Consider the following 18,762-nt stretch of genomic DNA (forward strand, 5'->3'; position numbering starts at 1 on the left):
GTACTGTTCTCTCAAGTCCAGTGAGTAATCTTTATGACCATTACTTTGAACTCTTCATCAGGTAGATTGTTGATCTCCATTTTGTTTAGTTCTTTCTCTATGGTTTTATCTTGTTGTTTCATTTGGGAGATAGGCCTCTGTTTCCTCATTTTGTCTGACTCTGTTGGTTTGCATTTATTAGGTAGGTCGGCTATGTCTTTTCATCTTCAAAGTATTGTTCTTATGGAGAAGGTATCCTCTGGTTCCCTATAGTGCAATCCTCCCTGGTCACCAAAACCAGGCACTCCCAGGGGTCTCCTGTGGGCTGTGTGGGCCCCTCTGTTGTGACTGAGCCATGAGTGCTATGCACTCATTGGTAGGTAGTGTTTGTCCCCTGCATGGCTGGTTGAGAAGCTCTGCTACAGCTGCTGTGGGTGAAATTCTGCTAGGCAGAATTTACCTACAGTGCATCTTGCTGAGGGCCTGGTTGCAGGTACAGCAGGTGCAGTGATTTTGGGGTTAGCTCGGTCCAGTCCCCAACGCAGAAGGTGATTTCAAAAGGGCTTGCTGGGGCAGGCAGGTGGGTTGCATGGGGCTGGTCCACAGGGGAATGTTGTGGTGGGGCAAGCTGTGCTAGTAAGGTAGATGGGAAGTGTCAGAAGTGGCCTCACAGGCATCTGGCTACCTAGGCCGAAGGGGGGCCCAGAAAATGGCATGTGCCAGCACTGCTGTTCCTGGAGAAAGCTCCTGCAAATACTTGCCCCTATAGCATACATCCTAAAACTAGTCAGTAAATGTCCTTTACTTTTAACCTAGGCAGTTTTCAAACTTTGCTTGCATTGGGTCTTGTGGTGTTACACAGCATGCTGGCTCTTTAGAGAACTGGGTTCCTATTGCCCTGTAGCTCTCTTGGAGCTAAGTCCTGCTGATTTTCAAAGTCAGACATTATAGGGGCTAATCTTTGTGGTGCAGGTCTCCAGGGATGAGGATTCCCAGTGTGGAGCTTGACCCCCTTGTTTCGTCATGATTATGCTATCTCTCCAGTGGTGGGTAGCCACCCTGATGGTTTGGTTCCTTACCATGTCTCTGCTCTTCATTTTCTTTTCCACACGGCTTTCTCTTGATGACTTTAGTTGTGGAAGATCTGTTCTGCCAGTCTTCAGGTCATTTGCAGTGTGTTGCAATACATGTAGTCGTTTCTTCACTGTGTCAGTGGGAAGTGGTGAGCTCAGGCCTTGTCCTTTGCCATCTTCCCTCTCCTGAGATTATTTTAAAATCACGAATAGTTTTTTGTATCAAATGCTTTTTCTCTTTTGAGATAATCATATGGGTTTCTCTTTTATGTCTGTTAACATTAGAAAAAATACTGATTTTTTAAAATCTGAAGTGAACTTAATACTTCTGCAATACTGTGTATTGCATATAAGCACGTATACACATACACCTGTGAATTTACTCCTGGGCTTCATATTTGTATAGGACTTTTGTGTCCATGATCATGGAAAATATTTGGTTGTAGTCTTTCTTGTGATGTCTTTTTCAGGTTCTGGGGTCCTCTCAGGGTCATTTTGGCTTCATAAAACCAATAGTTACTCTTTTGTCTATTGCCCAGGAGTACTTGTCTACAATCTGTATTGTTCTTTTTCTCAATGTTTGGAAGCATTGCTAGTGAAGTCCTCTAGGCCAATAGTTTGCTTTGAGAGACAGCTTTAACATACTGATTAAACTCCTTTCATGGATGTGAAGTTTTCTTCTCATGTCAGTTCTGCTTTTTCAAATTAGCCCATTTCATCTAAATTTTTGAAATTATTGGTGTAAGGTGCTTCATAATACCCTTCAGTTTACCACCTAGAGAATTTATAGTTATGTTTGCTTTTTCATTCTAATCTTATTTTTCATTTTTTCTTCATCAGTCTTGCTAGGTTTACAATTTTATCAGTTTTTGTTAGTGAGCCAACGTCTAGATTTGTTTTTTTCTTGTTCTAGATGTGCTATTTCAATTTTCTCCTTTCGTCTTTATCACAGTTCAGTATTTTTTAGTATATTCACAATTACATAACCTTACCACTATCTATCCCACTTATCATCCCCAAAAGAAACTCCATTAGCAGTTTTTCTCCACTTGTTTCCCTACTCCATTTATCCTCAACCGCTGGTGACTGGTAATCCCCTTGCTCTCTCCATGGCTTGCCCATTCTGGACATTTCACATAAATGGAATCATATATGTGGTCATTTGTGACAGTCTTCTTTAACTTATTTTAATATTTTCAAGGTTCATCTATGTTGTAGCATGTGTCAGTAATTCTTTTGTAGTGTCAAATAATAATTGTATGTACATAATACATTTATTTATTTATCCTTCCATTATTTGAAGGACATTTAGGCTGTTGCCAATTTTGGCTAGTATGAATAACATCACTATGAATACCTACGTAAAAGTTTCTGTGTAAATATATGTAGCTAGGATTGAACTGCCAAATCATATGCTAACTCTGTATTTAGCTTTTTGAGAAACTGTACAACTTATTTTTTTAAAGTGATTTCATCATTCATATCCCCACCCACAAGGGACCCACTTTCTCTACATCTTTGCCAAGACTTTTTATTATCTCTTTGATTTTACATATTCTACTGCGTGTGAAATGGTAATTTGTGGTTTTGATTTTCCTTATGACTAATTACGTTGAGAATCTTTTAATGTGTTTACAGTATGGCTGTATGGGCATCTGTGTATCATCTTTGGAGATACGTCTCTTCAAATCATTTGCCCATTTAAAAATACCTGTTTTTTATTTGGTATTTTAAGAAACCATTGCTTTGAGTTCAAGGTCACCAAGACTTATTCCTGTTCCTTCTGGGAATTTTATAGTTTTTAGCTTTACAATTAGACTTCTGATGATTTTATTTTTTGCACATAGTGTGAGGTAGGAGTACAAATTCTTTCCTTTGCATGCGAATACCCTTTTCAAAAAATCTTGTTTACTTTCTTTGGTGTACTTTGGGTTTGAGATGAAAGTTTACCTTTCCAATTTCCAAGCGTTCTACTTTTCTAATGTATTTAAAGCTGTTCGTGTCCAAGCATTGCTTTAGTTACATCTATAAGTTTGACCCTTGGGTTATTCAGAAGTGTACTGCTTAATTTCTAAAGTTTTAGAGATTTTTCTTGACTGCTTTATGGTCAGCATAAGCGTCCCACAGGCATGTATAAAGAAAACGGACCCACAGTTTTTTTTTCCAGTCATGTGAGGAAAGACCCTTCCAGTCTCCCAGCTGCACCTGTAGATTGAGAAGGAGACAAGCTCTCTCCTCTGTGCTCTGTTTAAACTGTTCAGACCCAGAATTTGTAAAATGATTGTTTAATGACATGAAGTTTGGGGATGGTTGGTTAGGTAGCAATAGTAAAAAGTATACGCTATTTTGGAGGCTCAATGTTTCTGAGAAAATCTGTGCTTTTTCATAATCCTATGGAATTTAGGACCCGAGTTTGTTTTATATACATTTGGAAGTAGCCAAGATTAACAACAGCCAAAAAGACATTGTACAGCTGTAATTTTAGTAGCTAGAATCACAGTCCTGAACATATCACCAAAAGTCATACATAAAATCGTGTGCCACTTTTTTCTTATGCTAAAGTCTACTTATATTAGAATAGTTAACATCTATGATAATTAAATAAAACCCCAAGTAAATTCACAGAGGAAATACACCTTCAGCTAAACAGTGAAGATAAAATTTAGTTCTCTTGACAAATACTTCCCAAGCGAAGGAAAGAAACAATTTCTGGCTATTCACATTTCAAATTGCTAGGCAACAAACCTGAAGTAAATTTCTCTAGACAGGATAGGTCTTCTGAAGCTTTGTCTACTCAGGTTCTAGCACTCCGGGCTGGCTAAGTTATAGAGCTCTTAGGTCAGCATATGGTTTGGTCTCACTTTTCAAGGCCTTTGTTGTTGAGTACATCATAGAAAGCTCAAGAACTTTCTGCTGGGCAGAAACACTGTGAAGTATTAGTTTCTTCTGAGTAGCTAATGTAAGAAATGCAAAGCTACAGTTAAAAAAAGTGTTTATTTAGACCATCCACCAGGATAATAAATAATGCAATATACTAATGTAATAACAGATGTTCTCATGCATTTATCACATAAATATACAAGAAAGCTGGCTTACAGGCTGCTGGGACAAATTTGGAAAAGTGTATTTGGCAATACAGTTAACAGTGTTAAGACTATCAAACAGATTTTCTTACCTATCATTTTTTTGAAATATGTTCTCTATATATCAGTGAATAAATGGTAATGTTTCCTTACAGTTTCTACTTTTTATAAACATGCCAGAGCTAAGCCAATTGGCAAAGAATCCAGGTTGATAATTTGTTATTTATCAGTATTTTAATGGAAACCAGATTTTAGAAAAGAAATAAGATTGAACTCTTCTGCCTTTCCATGTGGAGGCTGAAAGAGTGCAAGCCAGGATCACTGAAATAATAAACTGTGTCTGAATGAAATAAAAACCCAAAGTAGAAGTTTATAAAGAGTAACTCTGCCCAATATACAAATACTATATAGTATTAGGATGTTTTTAATTTGATAAATGACCAATTATCCGACTGTAAAAGTGATGAACTTTGATTAAAGCTTAATTTTGCTAGTAAATTTCACATAAAGAGTTAAAATAGGGTAACCTTTAACATAAAGCTTTAAAACAAATAATTTAAACTATCTTAAACACTGAAAATGTGTTTTTAATTGTTATTTACAGTTGATGATACCAGTGTATAGCTTAATGTAGCCAACCGCCTGCCTTGCATCCCTCTTTCAACATCTGCTATTACGAACTTTCTTCTACATCCGTAGGCAAGTTAGTTCAGTGAAGGAGAGCGATCTGTGGTCCACAGTAACTCAATGTATGGCCATTTGGTTTGGAGACAGCGTTTAATAGGAGTGTCATCTGTCTGTAGCATGGGATCTTCAAAACCCATAACCACTGCAGTCCCTTCAACATACATGACCTGTTGAACAAAATCAAGCCACAAAGGTCAATCACTATTCTTAGCAAATTCTTATGAGGGATATGCTGACAAACAAGGTATTGCATATTGTTTCATCTGGAACTTGAATTTTACTTTGATAGAAATTATGAGCAAGAATGCCTGCTGACTAATGGGAAAATATATTTGGAAACGAGGGTGATAGGCATTGTAACTGAGAGCTTATCAGTTGATTTTTAGCTCATGATTTAAAGGAAACAAAAAGTCTGTGTGAATCCTGAAGCACATGCGGGTTGTTTACGATAATCATCCTTTAATTAACATATAACATACACCACTTGGAAGAAATGTTTATTTATATAACGAAGGCACTGTAACAGAAACAAAGGTATATATTCTGAATTTAAAAGTGTCAGGTTTCCAGAACTGGAGGCAACTTGAATGTGTGTCAATGCAATTTGCTTAGTAAAAATGCTTGACAGATAAAACTAACCAGGTATTTTATATACAGTGGTAATGATCATATAAAATATACATGGGCAGTTGGCTACTGGAAGAAACTTTAATTTACAATGAACTTTTAGAACTCTCTACGAAATAATATACTAATACCCGAATTCATTAAATGGGCTCACCGTGTACGTTAAATGAGTTAGTCAATTTCATTTCGTGAAGAGAAACTCAAATTATAAAAGGAACAGGTACAGACCGCCTTCTTCCAAAGTACGTATAAGTATTTTTATATATTCAGTGTTGGATACACAAGATTGTAATTATGTTCGTCCAATGTAAAAGCTGGTGGACTAAGGAGCCCAAAGAAACAAGTTTCTGTGAAAACACATTTGCATCTTTATTTTGGTTAATCTATTTCTACTTTTGATGAAAGAAACTTGAAAAGTGTGAATTGTAGTTTTACTATAATTATCGGATAAAATAGGACCTATTTTTCATAAGGAACTTCACTTGCTTCTGGCATTGGAGCAGACCTTCTTGGGCAAAGTACTAGGACCTACCTCTGTGGCCTCAGCCAGCCTGTGGTGGCTGGATCATACTCCCTCCTACAGTGCCAGCATTCTAATGTTTGTTTATTGCCTCAGATATTTTTGGTAGGACCCTACCCTGTGGGAAGTAGTACTGCTCATCGTATTTCTGTTTCATATATGTATACAACTTAACAACATACATGCTTTGCTTTCTAGTACTTACATCCTGTTGTCCCATTAATACTTGATTTCGCATCTTTGTGTTAGTGAGATGCTTGTCATGAGCATGATTTGAGAACTTACTATATACAGGTAGCATGGCCGAGTAGACCAAGGACATTATTGGGAATCAGGAACTCAGTTCCAATCCCTGCTCTGCCAATGACTTGGTGAGTCACTTAATTTCCCTGTCATTGATGCCTCATCTGTAAAATATGAATAATACTTGACTTACCTTGCAGGGACTGTATAGGCAAATAACTAATTAATGACCATACAATACCTCCTATTACAAGGTTATGTAAAACTTCAAAATCTAGAGGAAGCACTCATCAACATCTATAGCAAAAAAAAAAAAACTTGAATGCTCTGTTCTAATTTATCTTGTGAAAAAAATCTTTGCACTCATATTTCGTTATGAAAAAGTAACTTTCAGTCTCAGTTTTAGATTTGATGTACACTACGATTGTGTATAGCCATCCTCAATTTATTTATGAAACCAGCATGGGTATTTCAAATTAAAAAGGTATGTTAGGCCTTATTCCTTCTAATAGTAGCTAATTGAATAAATGCAAATATTCCCTGTATATTTTATGTGTAAACAAAGCTAATTACCCAAACTTTTGACTTAAACCAGGTAGAACCAGAGTACATGTGGAAGTGAATCACCTGTGTGCAGTTGTCAATGATTTACAAAGGAAAGCAGCACAGTGGAGCACGTGCAAATGCAGGCTCCGGGGTAGACTACCTCAAGCGCAATCCTAGCTCTGCCATTTCCTGGCTGCTGGACCTTGACAAGCTGCTTACCTCTCTGGGCTTCCACTTCCTCCTCTGTAACATGGGGATGGATACACAAACAATACTTACTCCACAGGGAGGGTGGGAAACTTCAGATAAAACAAAGTATTTAATAGAATTCCAGGTAAATGCTCAATAAATGGTAGCTATGATGTTATTAAATACTTAAAAATATTTTCCTCAATCAAAAATCTTACCCTTACCCCTTTCTTAAACAGATCAGTAACTATCATTGGGTGAAACTTGGTTTGGTAATATCTCTACAGCAGAGAGCAATAAAACATATGCAGATCAAGTTAGCTGTTTTGTCACAGTGAAACTATTGTTCCAAAACTCCAAGGAGGATCTCGATGACTAACATATACTGATATATTTACCAACTCAGGTGAAGACAAATTACTATGTGAATTATCATACCTTTTCATTATAATTTGACTGCTTCAATCCATTGTAGTGATAGACAGTAAACGACTCTGGACCACTGGAACCCTATTATAAATAAAAGACTATTAAAACTTTAAATTATACTTTGATATTTGGCAATTTCTAATTAGCAGTTGAAACGAAAACACAAGTTGCTTAAATCCCTACTCTTTGGCGAATTGTTTGATAAAGCAAGAAACTTACTAGACGTCATCTACCAGAAAACCTAAGAGCTGAACTAGTTGCTTCTGGGGAAGAGGTTGCAAAGTGGGAAAGTATTTATTTTTATTATAAGCTCTTCTATACTAGTTTATATTTTTAACTGTGTGCCATGCACTAGTATATATTTTCTTAAAGGATAAGACTCCAAAACACCCATATGTTTCGTAAAATATCTCTGCCTTTTTTTTTTTCTGGTTGTAAATAATTTGTTCCTCTCAATAACTACCTAAGAACAGTAACGTCACTTTTTGTCAACCTGCAATCAACAGCTAGACATCAGTACTTCTCATTTGGCTCACAATATCAAATTAGGGGTTTCCACACCACCCACCTCATCTAAATACTGTCAATTTTTAAATAGCGAAAAGAGCCTTGTGGGAAATGAAAAGCAAAACTATAGCGTTCAGAGCCTATAACAGCATCCAATAAAGAAAGGAAATCCTCTAACTTGCTATTATACTAAACTTTCAGGAATGTCTGATGATGTTAGCTCAGCTGCCTTATCCTGGGTTCTCAGCTAAAGATCAATTTTCTGAACTGGGGCATTCAAGGCCATCAGTGGCCTGGCCCCACCAAGCGCACCTGGCTCCAGTGATTTCCCACAGGGCTTGTGGCCTTGTTTTCCTTGCCGTATTGGATACAAGGATGCACATGGGACAGAAGCTGGTCCTGCAGTCTGCCTTAGAATTTGTTCCTTTTGGAATGTAGAGAAGAGAGATGCTAGGAATGCTGGCAAGGATGGGAGAGGGCCCGACTGCCTTCCTGGAGGCTCGCTGCTTCAGTTCTTGAGTTTGTCTAAGCTACTCCCCGCAGCTCTGACCTTTCCCCTGACTTCAGGCTGTGCTTTGCAATGAAGCATCCTAAAATACAGGACCTAGTCTATCTTTTCAGCTGAATCTCCGGCTATTCACGTTTCTGAATTCTCTGTTAGGACAGACATACTAGTCATTTCCCATGAAAAGACCTGGTGTGCTCAGCTCTTTGCACATTCATTTTTTAAAAACTCCTTTCTTCTCATTTTTCAAGGTCTAATAAATCTGTTTTCTACCAAAAATTCTATCCCACTCAAAATGCTTTACAAGAAATAGAAAAATAACTTGATCATTTTCTTAATTGTTTACATCAGTCAATATAATTAGTTACTTAGATAATTTGGCTGCTTATTTTTCAGAGTTAATGTACTTTAACTTAGAAAGTATTTCACTGTCCTGGCTACACAATCTATATTCTTTAGTTCCACCTAACAATTGGGAGAAAATACTGAAATACCAGCAGAAGGTAGGGTGACATGGTGGCAAAGTACCTACTCTGGACTCCTCAATCAGCCACGGTCTAACTGTATGACCTCAAGCATTTTTCTGAAATTCTCTAATCCTCAACTTCCTCATGGCCAAAATGGGTGAAAATAGCACCTAATTTCTAAGACAGTACCTCATGCACAGTTGTGAGCTCAAAAAATGGTAGCTGCTTCTGCTATTATTATTAACAAATTGCCTTGAAATGCTTACCTGTATTCCACCAGCCCTCCCTTCCAATCTGCCTCTCCTTGAGGCAAAGAAAGGCTCTTCCCTACTGCCTACTTTAAGCATTTGTAGAGATTACAGAAGTTAGAGAAATGTTTTCCTGGCTGTCCTTCTGAGCCCAGTTTTACAACTTTACTGAGTGTTACCATATTGATGTGTTGGGTACAAAGCAGTATAAATGAATGTGACTAGGTGGGGATGTGACAAGTCTTCCTCTGAAGCAGCAGGTCTCCAACAATGGCACCATTAGAATCCTCTGGAGGGCTTCTGATTCCCTAGGGCTGGGGATGAACCCAAGAATCTGCATTTCTGACAAGCTCTGGAAGACTACATTTTGAAAGGCAAGGGGACTAAATTTATCTTTAATTAGGTCAAGGAATACTACAATTAAAAAATGTTCTTGAACTAATGAGTTCTTAGAATACTTGTAAGTCCTATCATGTAATTAATTACATCTAAGATGTATATTTCCAAAAGACATGGTAACTATCCCCCTTCATTTACATTTCGCCAGCACTTTTCAAAATCCTGCCCTAAATTTAGTGCAATTTTTAATTTAATGCTATAAAGTGCTATAACTTACTGAACATTTATTAAGCTGTCTAAAACAGAGTATTAGGTTCCAGAAAAGGACTTTCAGAAAACGCTGGTAGTTGGGAGTGTGAACAGATTGGCCATCACAACCCAGTGGACATTCTAGTCATGTCCGGAAAAAGAAAAAATTTTTTTCATGAAGCATTTACCCAAATTTTGAGAAGTCTAATAGAGATCTTGTGATAAAGTTACTTTTTGAAATTCACCCCACTTTCTTTACTCATGGTAAGCGATCCAGATTTAGAAAATGTGGGTTCCTTTTTCAATTACCGAGGGTGAATGTCAGTAATATCGTCTACTCTGTTAAAGATAATTTAAATCTGAAATATCAAATTAACAATTCTATCTTGACATTTTCCCTCCATTATTTTGTTCTAATTTTGCTTCTTGACAGTATGTCTCCTTTGTAAGACAGGTGAAAGAGAAACTGGCATTTCTGTTGAAACAATAATCTTTAACTTAAGCCAGGCTGGTATCTGATGAAATGATCCCCATACACCTGACTCAAGTATTTGGTTTAGCAGTAAAATCCTTCACTGGGATAGGAAGCATGAAGAAAACACAGGCAGAGGCTGTACAACTGGCTTTGTCAACGATGCGGATGGAACACCTGTCCTAACAGGAAACCCGTCCACTCAAAGGTTCTTCTTTCACTCAACTAAAATTCTCCTGGACCTCAGCAGTTTCCACTACATATGAACCTCTTTATCTTTATTTAAACGTATTTAAAAATTCTAAAACGATGCAGACCATCTATGAACAACAGTGACCTGAGAGAAGAAAATAGGGGTGCAAGTGGATAAAGAGCATCTTTGTCTTTTTACTCCACATACTTCTGAATGTTATGCTTCCTCTAGAAGAACAGTATCATGGTATGTATATACTGATGTGCGTACACTTTTCCACTACCCCCACCCCGCAAGTGTTGCATTACTGTACTGAAACAGACAATCAAAAAACGCTCATCCCAATGGAACAAAACCGTAAGTGAATTTCTTCAACCATGTTACCTGATCAGGAAAAAATTCTTGGAGGAATGGACCCAATAATATGATTCCTAATCCTTCTGGATCTAATTTATTCTTCATGAGATTTATACTATAGGAAGAAGAAGAAGAAAAAAAAGGAAAACAGTGGAAACCAAAGGAAAAAAAGCTCACTTTTCTTCTTTCATGATTCAATTACTAGCACTGTAACACATCTGACTGCCAAAAATCTTAAGAACTGTTCTTTTTAGACCCTTAATGACAAATACACAGGAATGACATCTAATTTGCCAAAACTTGGTTATTTTTAAACCAGAGTGATCTGTTACTATTTAGAATTTAAATTACGATGATGACTTTGGAATATTGTTCCTTATTAGGTAAAGTAATTTAAAAACCTCGGCTTATAAACTCAGGCTTATAACCTCCCAAAGGCAAATTCTCTTTGCTTCATAGGTATGTCTGCATTTAACAATCAAATGAAGCACTTAACCTTAAAAAATGTTTATTTTAAGCTCAAAGAGAAAAAAGAACAACATTGAAAGGCAGTGCTACATCAGATAATCAGAAACATCTCTAAAAATCTTACCTTTAAGAACTAAATGAGAGGGAACCTTGAAATTCTTAGTCAATGTAAGCTGAAGGGTAAAGAGGTAGGATAATTCTCAAAGAGCTCAAGTGCAGTGACTTAGAGCAGGGGCAAGGACCATATTGTTCCAGGAGCAGCCTGGATTGAAGGCTGCTTTGCTTGGCCCTTAACATGCAGGTGTAGCCAAGGCTGGTGAAAGGTGTTATATGTAACCAGAAAGAAGGCAAAGTTTTAAAAGTGAAAATGGTCTTTTTAGAAAATTTTCATTTTCCACCTTGTCTCCCAAGTTATAAATGCCAGGTTAATTATACCTTATTATATATACTATGCAAAGGGTAAGACATTTGAATGTCTGAGTAAGGGCAGCAGGTTAGGACATGAAACAAATAGGCAAGGTCATATTTAATATGTTTAATTCATTAATCCTTAATAGGGTCCTGTTAGTTTATAGGCCATCACATATTATAAATGTGACTGGACCAATATACAGAATGAAGAACTCAGTCCAATCTGTCAGCTACTTCTAGAAAAACAATCTAACTCAAGTGTACTAACTTCACAATTCAAGGTATGTTATGTATTCTGATGAAAAAAGGAAAATTAGGTAGATGATATACAGCCACCTATGTAAGAATACAGGAAAAAAAAACACCACAAAACTTTTTCCCTCCTTTCCCTAAGAATTGTCAGTAACCAAAATTGCCTGAATTCAGTTTTCTTTTGCAAATTACAGTGATATAAACAAGATGGTCTCCACTTGGAAATCAGTTCAGCACACACAGAGTAATTAGGATTATACCATTTATTGGACTAGTTTACCTACTTCAACTTCTAATGTTTTAAAAGCAATAGAGTCTGAGTCACTTAAATAACACTTCCTATTTAGCTTACTATTCAGGATCTGAAACGAGGTCCAATGCTTTCATCACATCTTCTAGAAGTGATTCAGGTATGAATCCATTATCTGGGGAAAAAATTAGCAAAAACATTTTGGAATAAGAGTTTTGCCAAGACCTGCTATGAGAAAAACCATGGAAGAGGCAATTGTGGCTATTGTTACCAGACACTCTCTTCTTTTAGTTTTCTTGAGCACAGAGGCAAAGATTCATTTTAAGGTGAGCTTCTAATAAAAAAAATTCCACATGCCTTCTACCTGAGAATTCCAAGGAGACTTTAAAGCCAAATGACTTCTTAAACAGGCTTACAAATTTCAATGAAAAGAAGTTTCTTTCTCTATTTAAAGTTACAGTAATTATTTAATAATTAGGTATGTCTTTGAATAAAACAATGTGAACTTTTATATTCCCTTTAAGAAATCCAATGAAAATCAGTCTTTACCAACAAATTCCTTTAGTTATAACGTCATTTAGCTTTTTGAAAGAATGTTAATTATGAGCTGTTATTTAGGTATTTGACAATATAAGACCGAGAGCTATCCCTGTAACAGACTTGATTTAAATAAAAGCCATAGATTTAATGGGAAAAATTCAAAAGTTGAAATTCAGAATAGAATCAAATGGTTGATGAAGACTCGTTTGTGGAAAATATTCCTTTTCTTGGGCTTGTTGAGGAAACAGCATTGGGAAATGGCCCAAATTCAGATGAGGCAATGGAACATGACACACAAAGAAAGCGTGTAGGTCAATTTGAAATCACAGTTTTAACAAGCAAGTTCATTGCCTTAAATGTGCAGTGCCTGAGTTTCTCTACCCATTTACTCATTCTTGAAGACTGTTTCAGCTTTAAATCAACTTCCAACACAATATCCTTTTCAGGAATTAGATAAGTTAAAAACAAAGTCTTTTCATGGAGAACAAGATGTACAAAAGCCATGCTTCCGTAATTCTACAGAATAAAATGTAGCTGTTTTTTCACGATGTGGCATATACTCTGTCTCTATCAGAAAGGAAATGAAGACTTTAGAGTCTTACACGTCTCAAGTAGATGCTTACCCATTTGAAGCAAAACTGGCCTGGACTCAAGGCAAAGAATCATTTAGGATAATTTAAAAAGTACAGTTATAAAAAGTGAAGGTTTAATTCCAAATTGTCAAGTTATCAATAATTTGAGGTATACAGAGTAAACTCGTTTCAAGGTACTTGTGAAAGGACTTGAGCTCTGTAAGCCTAACACTGATGAGTTTGAAAAGCAATCTGCTTAGCTAAGTCAGAGCTAAAACCAGCACTCGAAATGTAAAATAGGCTTTCTCTGGCCACTCGCTGACAGGAACGTTTCTCTGTATCGGTTTCCCTGTTTTCCAGCTATCATGTATATCCACTTGAGAGAAACCCTCTGTATTACAGTGTTCTCCATGAGCACTGAATCGTGGGCAGTTTTCTCTCTTCTTGCCATAACTAGAACCTTGGCTAACTGACTGTATAATCTATGCAAAGAACAACCAGGAAAACAAACCACCTTTTTGGCTCAACTGTGATTAACCTCAAGCATAAACATTCCGACATATTTTTAAGATACCTACGAGTATCTTAAACACAGACATTCTGGAGAATAACAGTCACCAGCAAGCCAGTGTTCTACATTTGGTACATACAGTACTTTAAAGCTAGATGGTAATGTAATTTTCAAAGACTTTTACTATACTCAGGATGAGAAGAGGCGATTTGGAAATTGCTTACCTTTTTAAAACCTTAATTTTGATGTTACTTTATTCTTTAATCATATCAAATAAAAAATCAGACAAATTCTTTAAGAAATTCTTAAGTCTGAAAGCAAATGAAACTTAAATCATCTAGTATTTAGGCAACAAATTCCTTGAAGAATATGGAAATAGAGACACTGATAAGATCTCAAGACAGCAGAGGGAATGTGAGTACCATTTGCTGACTGAACAAACCTAAGAAACACCCTAGAGCTTGAATGCATCGCTAAATTAAGCAGATAAACATAAAATGGACTTCCATTGGTTTTTTTAAATTTTTTTTCTACGTTTATTTTTGGGACAGAGAGAGACAGAGCATGAATGGGGGAGGGGCAGAGAGAGAGGGAGACACAGAATCGGAAACAGGCTCCAGGCTCTGAGCCATAAGCCAGAGCCTGATGCGGGGCTCGAACTCCCGGACCGAGAGATCGTGACCTGGCTGAAGTCGGACGCTTAACTGACTGCGCCACCCAGGTGCCCGTGGACTTCCATTGGTTTTAAAGCTCAGAAGAAGGGGGACCAGGAGGTGGGAGAACACAAGAGAGTGTACCAGTTGTGATCCTAAGCAGTTACCATGTAAATATTTGAATATGAGTAAACTGTGTTTGAAAGGACTTGAAGGGGGAAAAGCTGTGTGTTTAAAAATTAGAATTTGTGGGGGGGGTGCCTGGGTGGTTCTGTTAAGTGTCAGACTCTTGATCTCAGCTCAGGTCATGATCTCACAGTTCGTGAGTTCAAGTCCCATGTAGGGCTCTGCACTAACAGCCCGGAGCCTGCTTGGAATTCTTTCTCTGCCTCACTCATGCTATCTATCTAGTAAGTCAATAAGTCAATAAAAAATAATTTTTATCAAAAGCTTGTAAAAAGCATCAAGTTCCTAAAGGCTGAGCGGAGGAATAACTCAATGTAAAAAATCAGTGATGCAGAAGAACGATAGTTCAGTGAGTAATTTCCTAAGCTAAAAAACATTTGCACCAATCATGATTTCTGTTCTGAAAGACAACAGACTTGCCCATCTGATGCTGCAGAAGGAAAGCAAATATCAGGAATTAACAGAGAAGACAGCAGATTGCTTGTGAGGAGATGGGGGTTAGGGTTGGGCAGAACACGACGGCCCTTAGGACCGTACACATTCAAACCACTGTAGGTGTAAGAGAGTCAAGTTTCTTGGGAATAGAAAATAAAACTGAGATTTAAAGATGTTTAACGCCATTTACTTAGTCAAATAATTATTTTTACTAAATGTTGTGTTGTATTATACTTTACCTAATCTTATTAAAAATGTAAGGGGAGGAGTGGGGGGATGAGGTCAGATCACTGGGCACACTCAGGACATCAATCTGTGGAGTGGCAGAAGGAACTCGACAATGGGAGGGAGACAGCTTGGCAGGAGGAGGTGCCTGTATGTGAACTGGGGGAGATAAAAGGATGTAGGTATGGAGAGGAGGGAACCCCTTCTGTGGAGACACAAAAGGGAAAGACAGATTGTGAAACTGCAGTATTGAGTTAGTACAAGAGGAAAACCTCTCCGGACCACAGACTGGGGAACAAGAAACACGGAGAGTGACAGTTTCTATTTTGCAAACAGACTTAGGAGCTGAAGAATGGAGGTTTCAAAAGTGGGCGGCTTTCTCCAGACAGGAGCTGCCCCCGTGTGCATGCCTGTGGGGAGGGGAGCCGGGAGGGGGGGGGAGGGTGCGGTAGGGATCTTAGGGGCACACGGGAAAGAATAGTCTCCTTCCTCCAGGAATGTGGGAGGAGAGTTTATTGCCTCTCTAAGGGCAAAAGACCCTGCAGGCGCCAGCCACAGGCCTTTCATCAGCAGGGCGGAGTAGTGCTACCTGGAACCAGGGGTGTGGGATCCTTTCAGACATCAGGTTTTGTATCCCGGCTGAGGCCTAGGAGGCTGGGGAGACAGTGGAGCAGGACAGGCCGAGTGCCCGCTCTGTGAGGGCCGCCACTACAGTGTGGTTTGACACACTTGGTCCGGGGAAGGGAGGCTGCGGTGGGAGACCAATTTTTCTCCCCATCACCAACACGGTGGGGCTTCAGGGAATCGGCCAGAAAGGACAGCGGCCCCTAGTGGTGGCAGGATCTGCTTACACCAAATCCTGCCCCGCCGTGCCTGGTAACTGCTTATCTACTGACACTGACAGAAACCAGACGGCCTCTCCTCCAAACCAGCACAGCCACTGATCCCTGGCACCAACAGACAACTATTATTATTTTTGTTTTATATTTATATTTATGTTTGTTTAATCAGGCGTTTTCACTCTATTCTTTTTACACCTTTTATAGATCTCCTTTATTTTCTTTTCACTCTCTATGGATTAAGCCAGGCACTTTTTTTTTTTTTTTTTTTAGCTTCTCAGCTTGGTCTTTTTTCCCCCCACTTTCATTTTTCTCCTTGTTTGGGATCAGGCTCCCCCTCCCTTTCCTTTTTTCCAGGGTTACTTCAACGAACAAATCAAAGCACACCTGGCAGAAGGTCCAAGCACTCCACCACTACAAGCAAGGGACAGCATTGCAGAGGACTGAGCAGTGTGATAGAGCAGCCAAAATACAACAGAATATGTGCAACACACTTGAAAAACACTTCCTGAAAAGCCAGGCCCTGGACAATGTATTGCCCCTTTTTAATATAGTAGTACTCACAGGTGCAGGACACATAACAAGCTTTTAACACATGTAAAAGACAAAAACCTGGCCCAAATCCCAAAATGGAAGAATTCTCATTAAAAGAAAATCCGGGAAGAAATGATAGCCAGAGAATTGCTCAAAACAGATATAAACAATATATCTGAACAAGAATTGAGAATAGCAGTCTTAAGGCTATCAGCTGGGGTTGGGAAAAAAACATAGAAGACAGCAGGCAATCTACTGCTGCAGAGATCAAAGACATAACTAGTTATGATTAATTAAGAAATGCTATAAATTAGATGCAAAATAAACTAGCCATATTGACAGCAAGGATGGAAGAAGCAGAGGAGAGAATAGGTGAAATAAGATAAAATTATGGAAAAGGATGAAGCTGAAAAAAAGAGGGAAAGGAAATTACTAGATCACAAGAGGAAAATTAGAGAGCTAAGTGATTCCGGGAAACAAAATAATATCCATATCATAGGAGTTCCAGAAGAAGAAGAGCAAGAGAAAGGGGCAGAAGGTTTATTTGAACATATTATAGCTGAGAACTTCCCCAATCTGAGGAAGGGAACAGGCATCCAAGAGTCACACAGAACTCCCTTCAAAATCAACAAAAACAGGTCAACACCATGACATAGAGAAACTGGCAAAGTACAAAGATGAAAAGAGAATTCTGAAAGCAGATAGGGACCAAAGGGCCTTAACCTACTAGGGTAGATTCATAAGGTTAGTACCAGTCCTGTCCACTGAAACAGTGTCAGAAGACATAAGGTATCAGACTGGATTAAAATTAAAAAAAAAAAAAAAAAAGATCCATCTATATTCCACCTACAAGAGCCTCATTTTAGACCTGAGGACACCTGCAGATTGAAAGTGAGGGGATGGAGAACCATCTATCATGCTAATGGATGGCAAAAGAAAGCCAGAGTAGCCATACTTATATCAGACAAACTAGATTTTCAAACAAAGACTATAATGTAACAAGAGATGAAACATTATATCATACTTAAAGGGTCTATCCATCAAGAAGAGCTAACAATTGTAAACGTGAAAGTACCCAATATATAAATCAATTAATTACAAATGTAAACAAATGTACAGATAATAATACCATAATTATAGGGGACTTTAATACTCCACTTACAACAATCATCTAGGCAGAAAATCAATAAGGAAACAACAGCACTGAATGACCATTGGACCAGATGGACTTAACAGATATATTCAGAACTTTTCATCCAAAAGCAGAATACACATTCCTCTTGAGTGCACATGGAACATTCTCCAAAATAGATGACATGCTGGATCACAAAACATCCCTCAAAAAGAATGAAAAGACTGAGATTATTATACCATGCCTATTTTCAGGTCACAACACTATGAAACTTGAAATCAACTACAGAAAAATGTAAAGCCCTCAAATGCATGGAGGTTAAAGAACATCCTACTAGGGGCATCTGGGTGGCTCAGCTGATTAAACGTTCAACTCTTGATTTTGGCTCATGTCATGATCTCATGGTTCATGAGTTCAAGCCCTATATTGGGCTCTGTGCTGGAAGCATGAGGCCTGCTTAGGATTCTCTCTCTCTCTCTCTCTCTCTCTCTCTCTCTCTGCCCCTCCCCTGCTCATGCTGTCTCTGTCTCTCTGAGGATAAATAAATAAAAACTTAAAAAAAAAAAAGAACATTCTAATAAAGAATGAACGGGTCAACCAGGAAATTAAAGAAGAAATTAAAAAAATATATAGAGGCAAATGAAGACGAAAACATTTTGACAGTCTAAACCCTTTGGTATGCAGCAAAGGCAGTTCTAAGAGGAAAATACATTGCAATTCACACCTATCTCAAGAAGCAACAAAGGTCCCCAGTACACAACCTAACTTTACACCTAAAGGAGCTAGAAAGGCAGTAGCAAAGAAAGACCAAAGCTGGCAGAAGAAGAGAAATAATAAAGATTAGAGTTGAAATAAACCATACAGAACCCAAAAGAACCAGTAGAACAGATTAATGAATCTAAGAGCTGTTTTTTTAAAAGAGTAAACAAAATTGATAAAACCCCCTTAGCCAGACTTCTCAAGAAGAAAAAGAGAACCCAAATAGACAAAATCACAAATGAAAGAGATCACAACCAACACCACAAAAATACAATTATTAAA

At 37.9% G+C, this 18,762-nt stretch overlaps 1 protein-coding gene across 4 annotated transcripts in view; it reads right to left on the bottom strand.

Annotated features, from left to right (window-relative positions):
- Positions 1–4,027: 4,027 nt before the first annotated feature.
- MINDY3 (MINDY lysine 48 deubiquitinase 3) overlaps positions 4,028–18,762 on the bottom strand; it is a 95,779-nt gene continuing 81,044 nt past the window's right edge. For all 4 annotated transcript variants that reach the window (XM_047868231.1, XM_047868232.1, XM_047868230.1 and 1 more), the window contains 4 exons: positions 12,197–12,269; positions 10,741–10,828; positions 7,386–7,457; positions 4,028–4,989 (listed from right to left, as the gene is read on the bottom strand). In XM_047868231.1, coding sequence (XP_047724187.1) covers positions 4,840–4,989; positions 7,386–7,457; positions 10,741–10,828; positions 12,197–12,269 — 383 coding nt within the window. In that variant the 3' untranslated portion in view covers positions 4,028–4,839. The remainder of the gene's footprint in view (positions 4,990–7,385; positions 7,458–10,740; positions 10,829–12,196; positions 12,270–18,762) is intronic.

The sequence above is a fragment of the Prionailurus viverrinus genome, chromosome B4 (genome assembly GCF_022837055.1).
Source record: "Prionailurus viverrinus isolate Anna chromosome B4, UM_Priviv_1.0, whole genome shotgun sequence".
Lineage (NCBI taxonomy): Eukaryota > Metazoa > Chordata > Mammalia > Carnivora > Felidae > Prionailurus > Prionailurus viverrinus.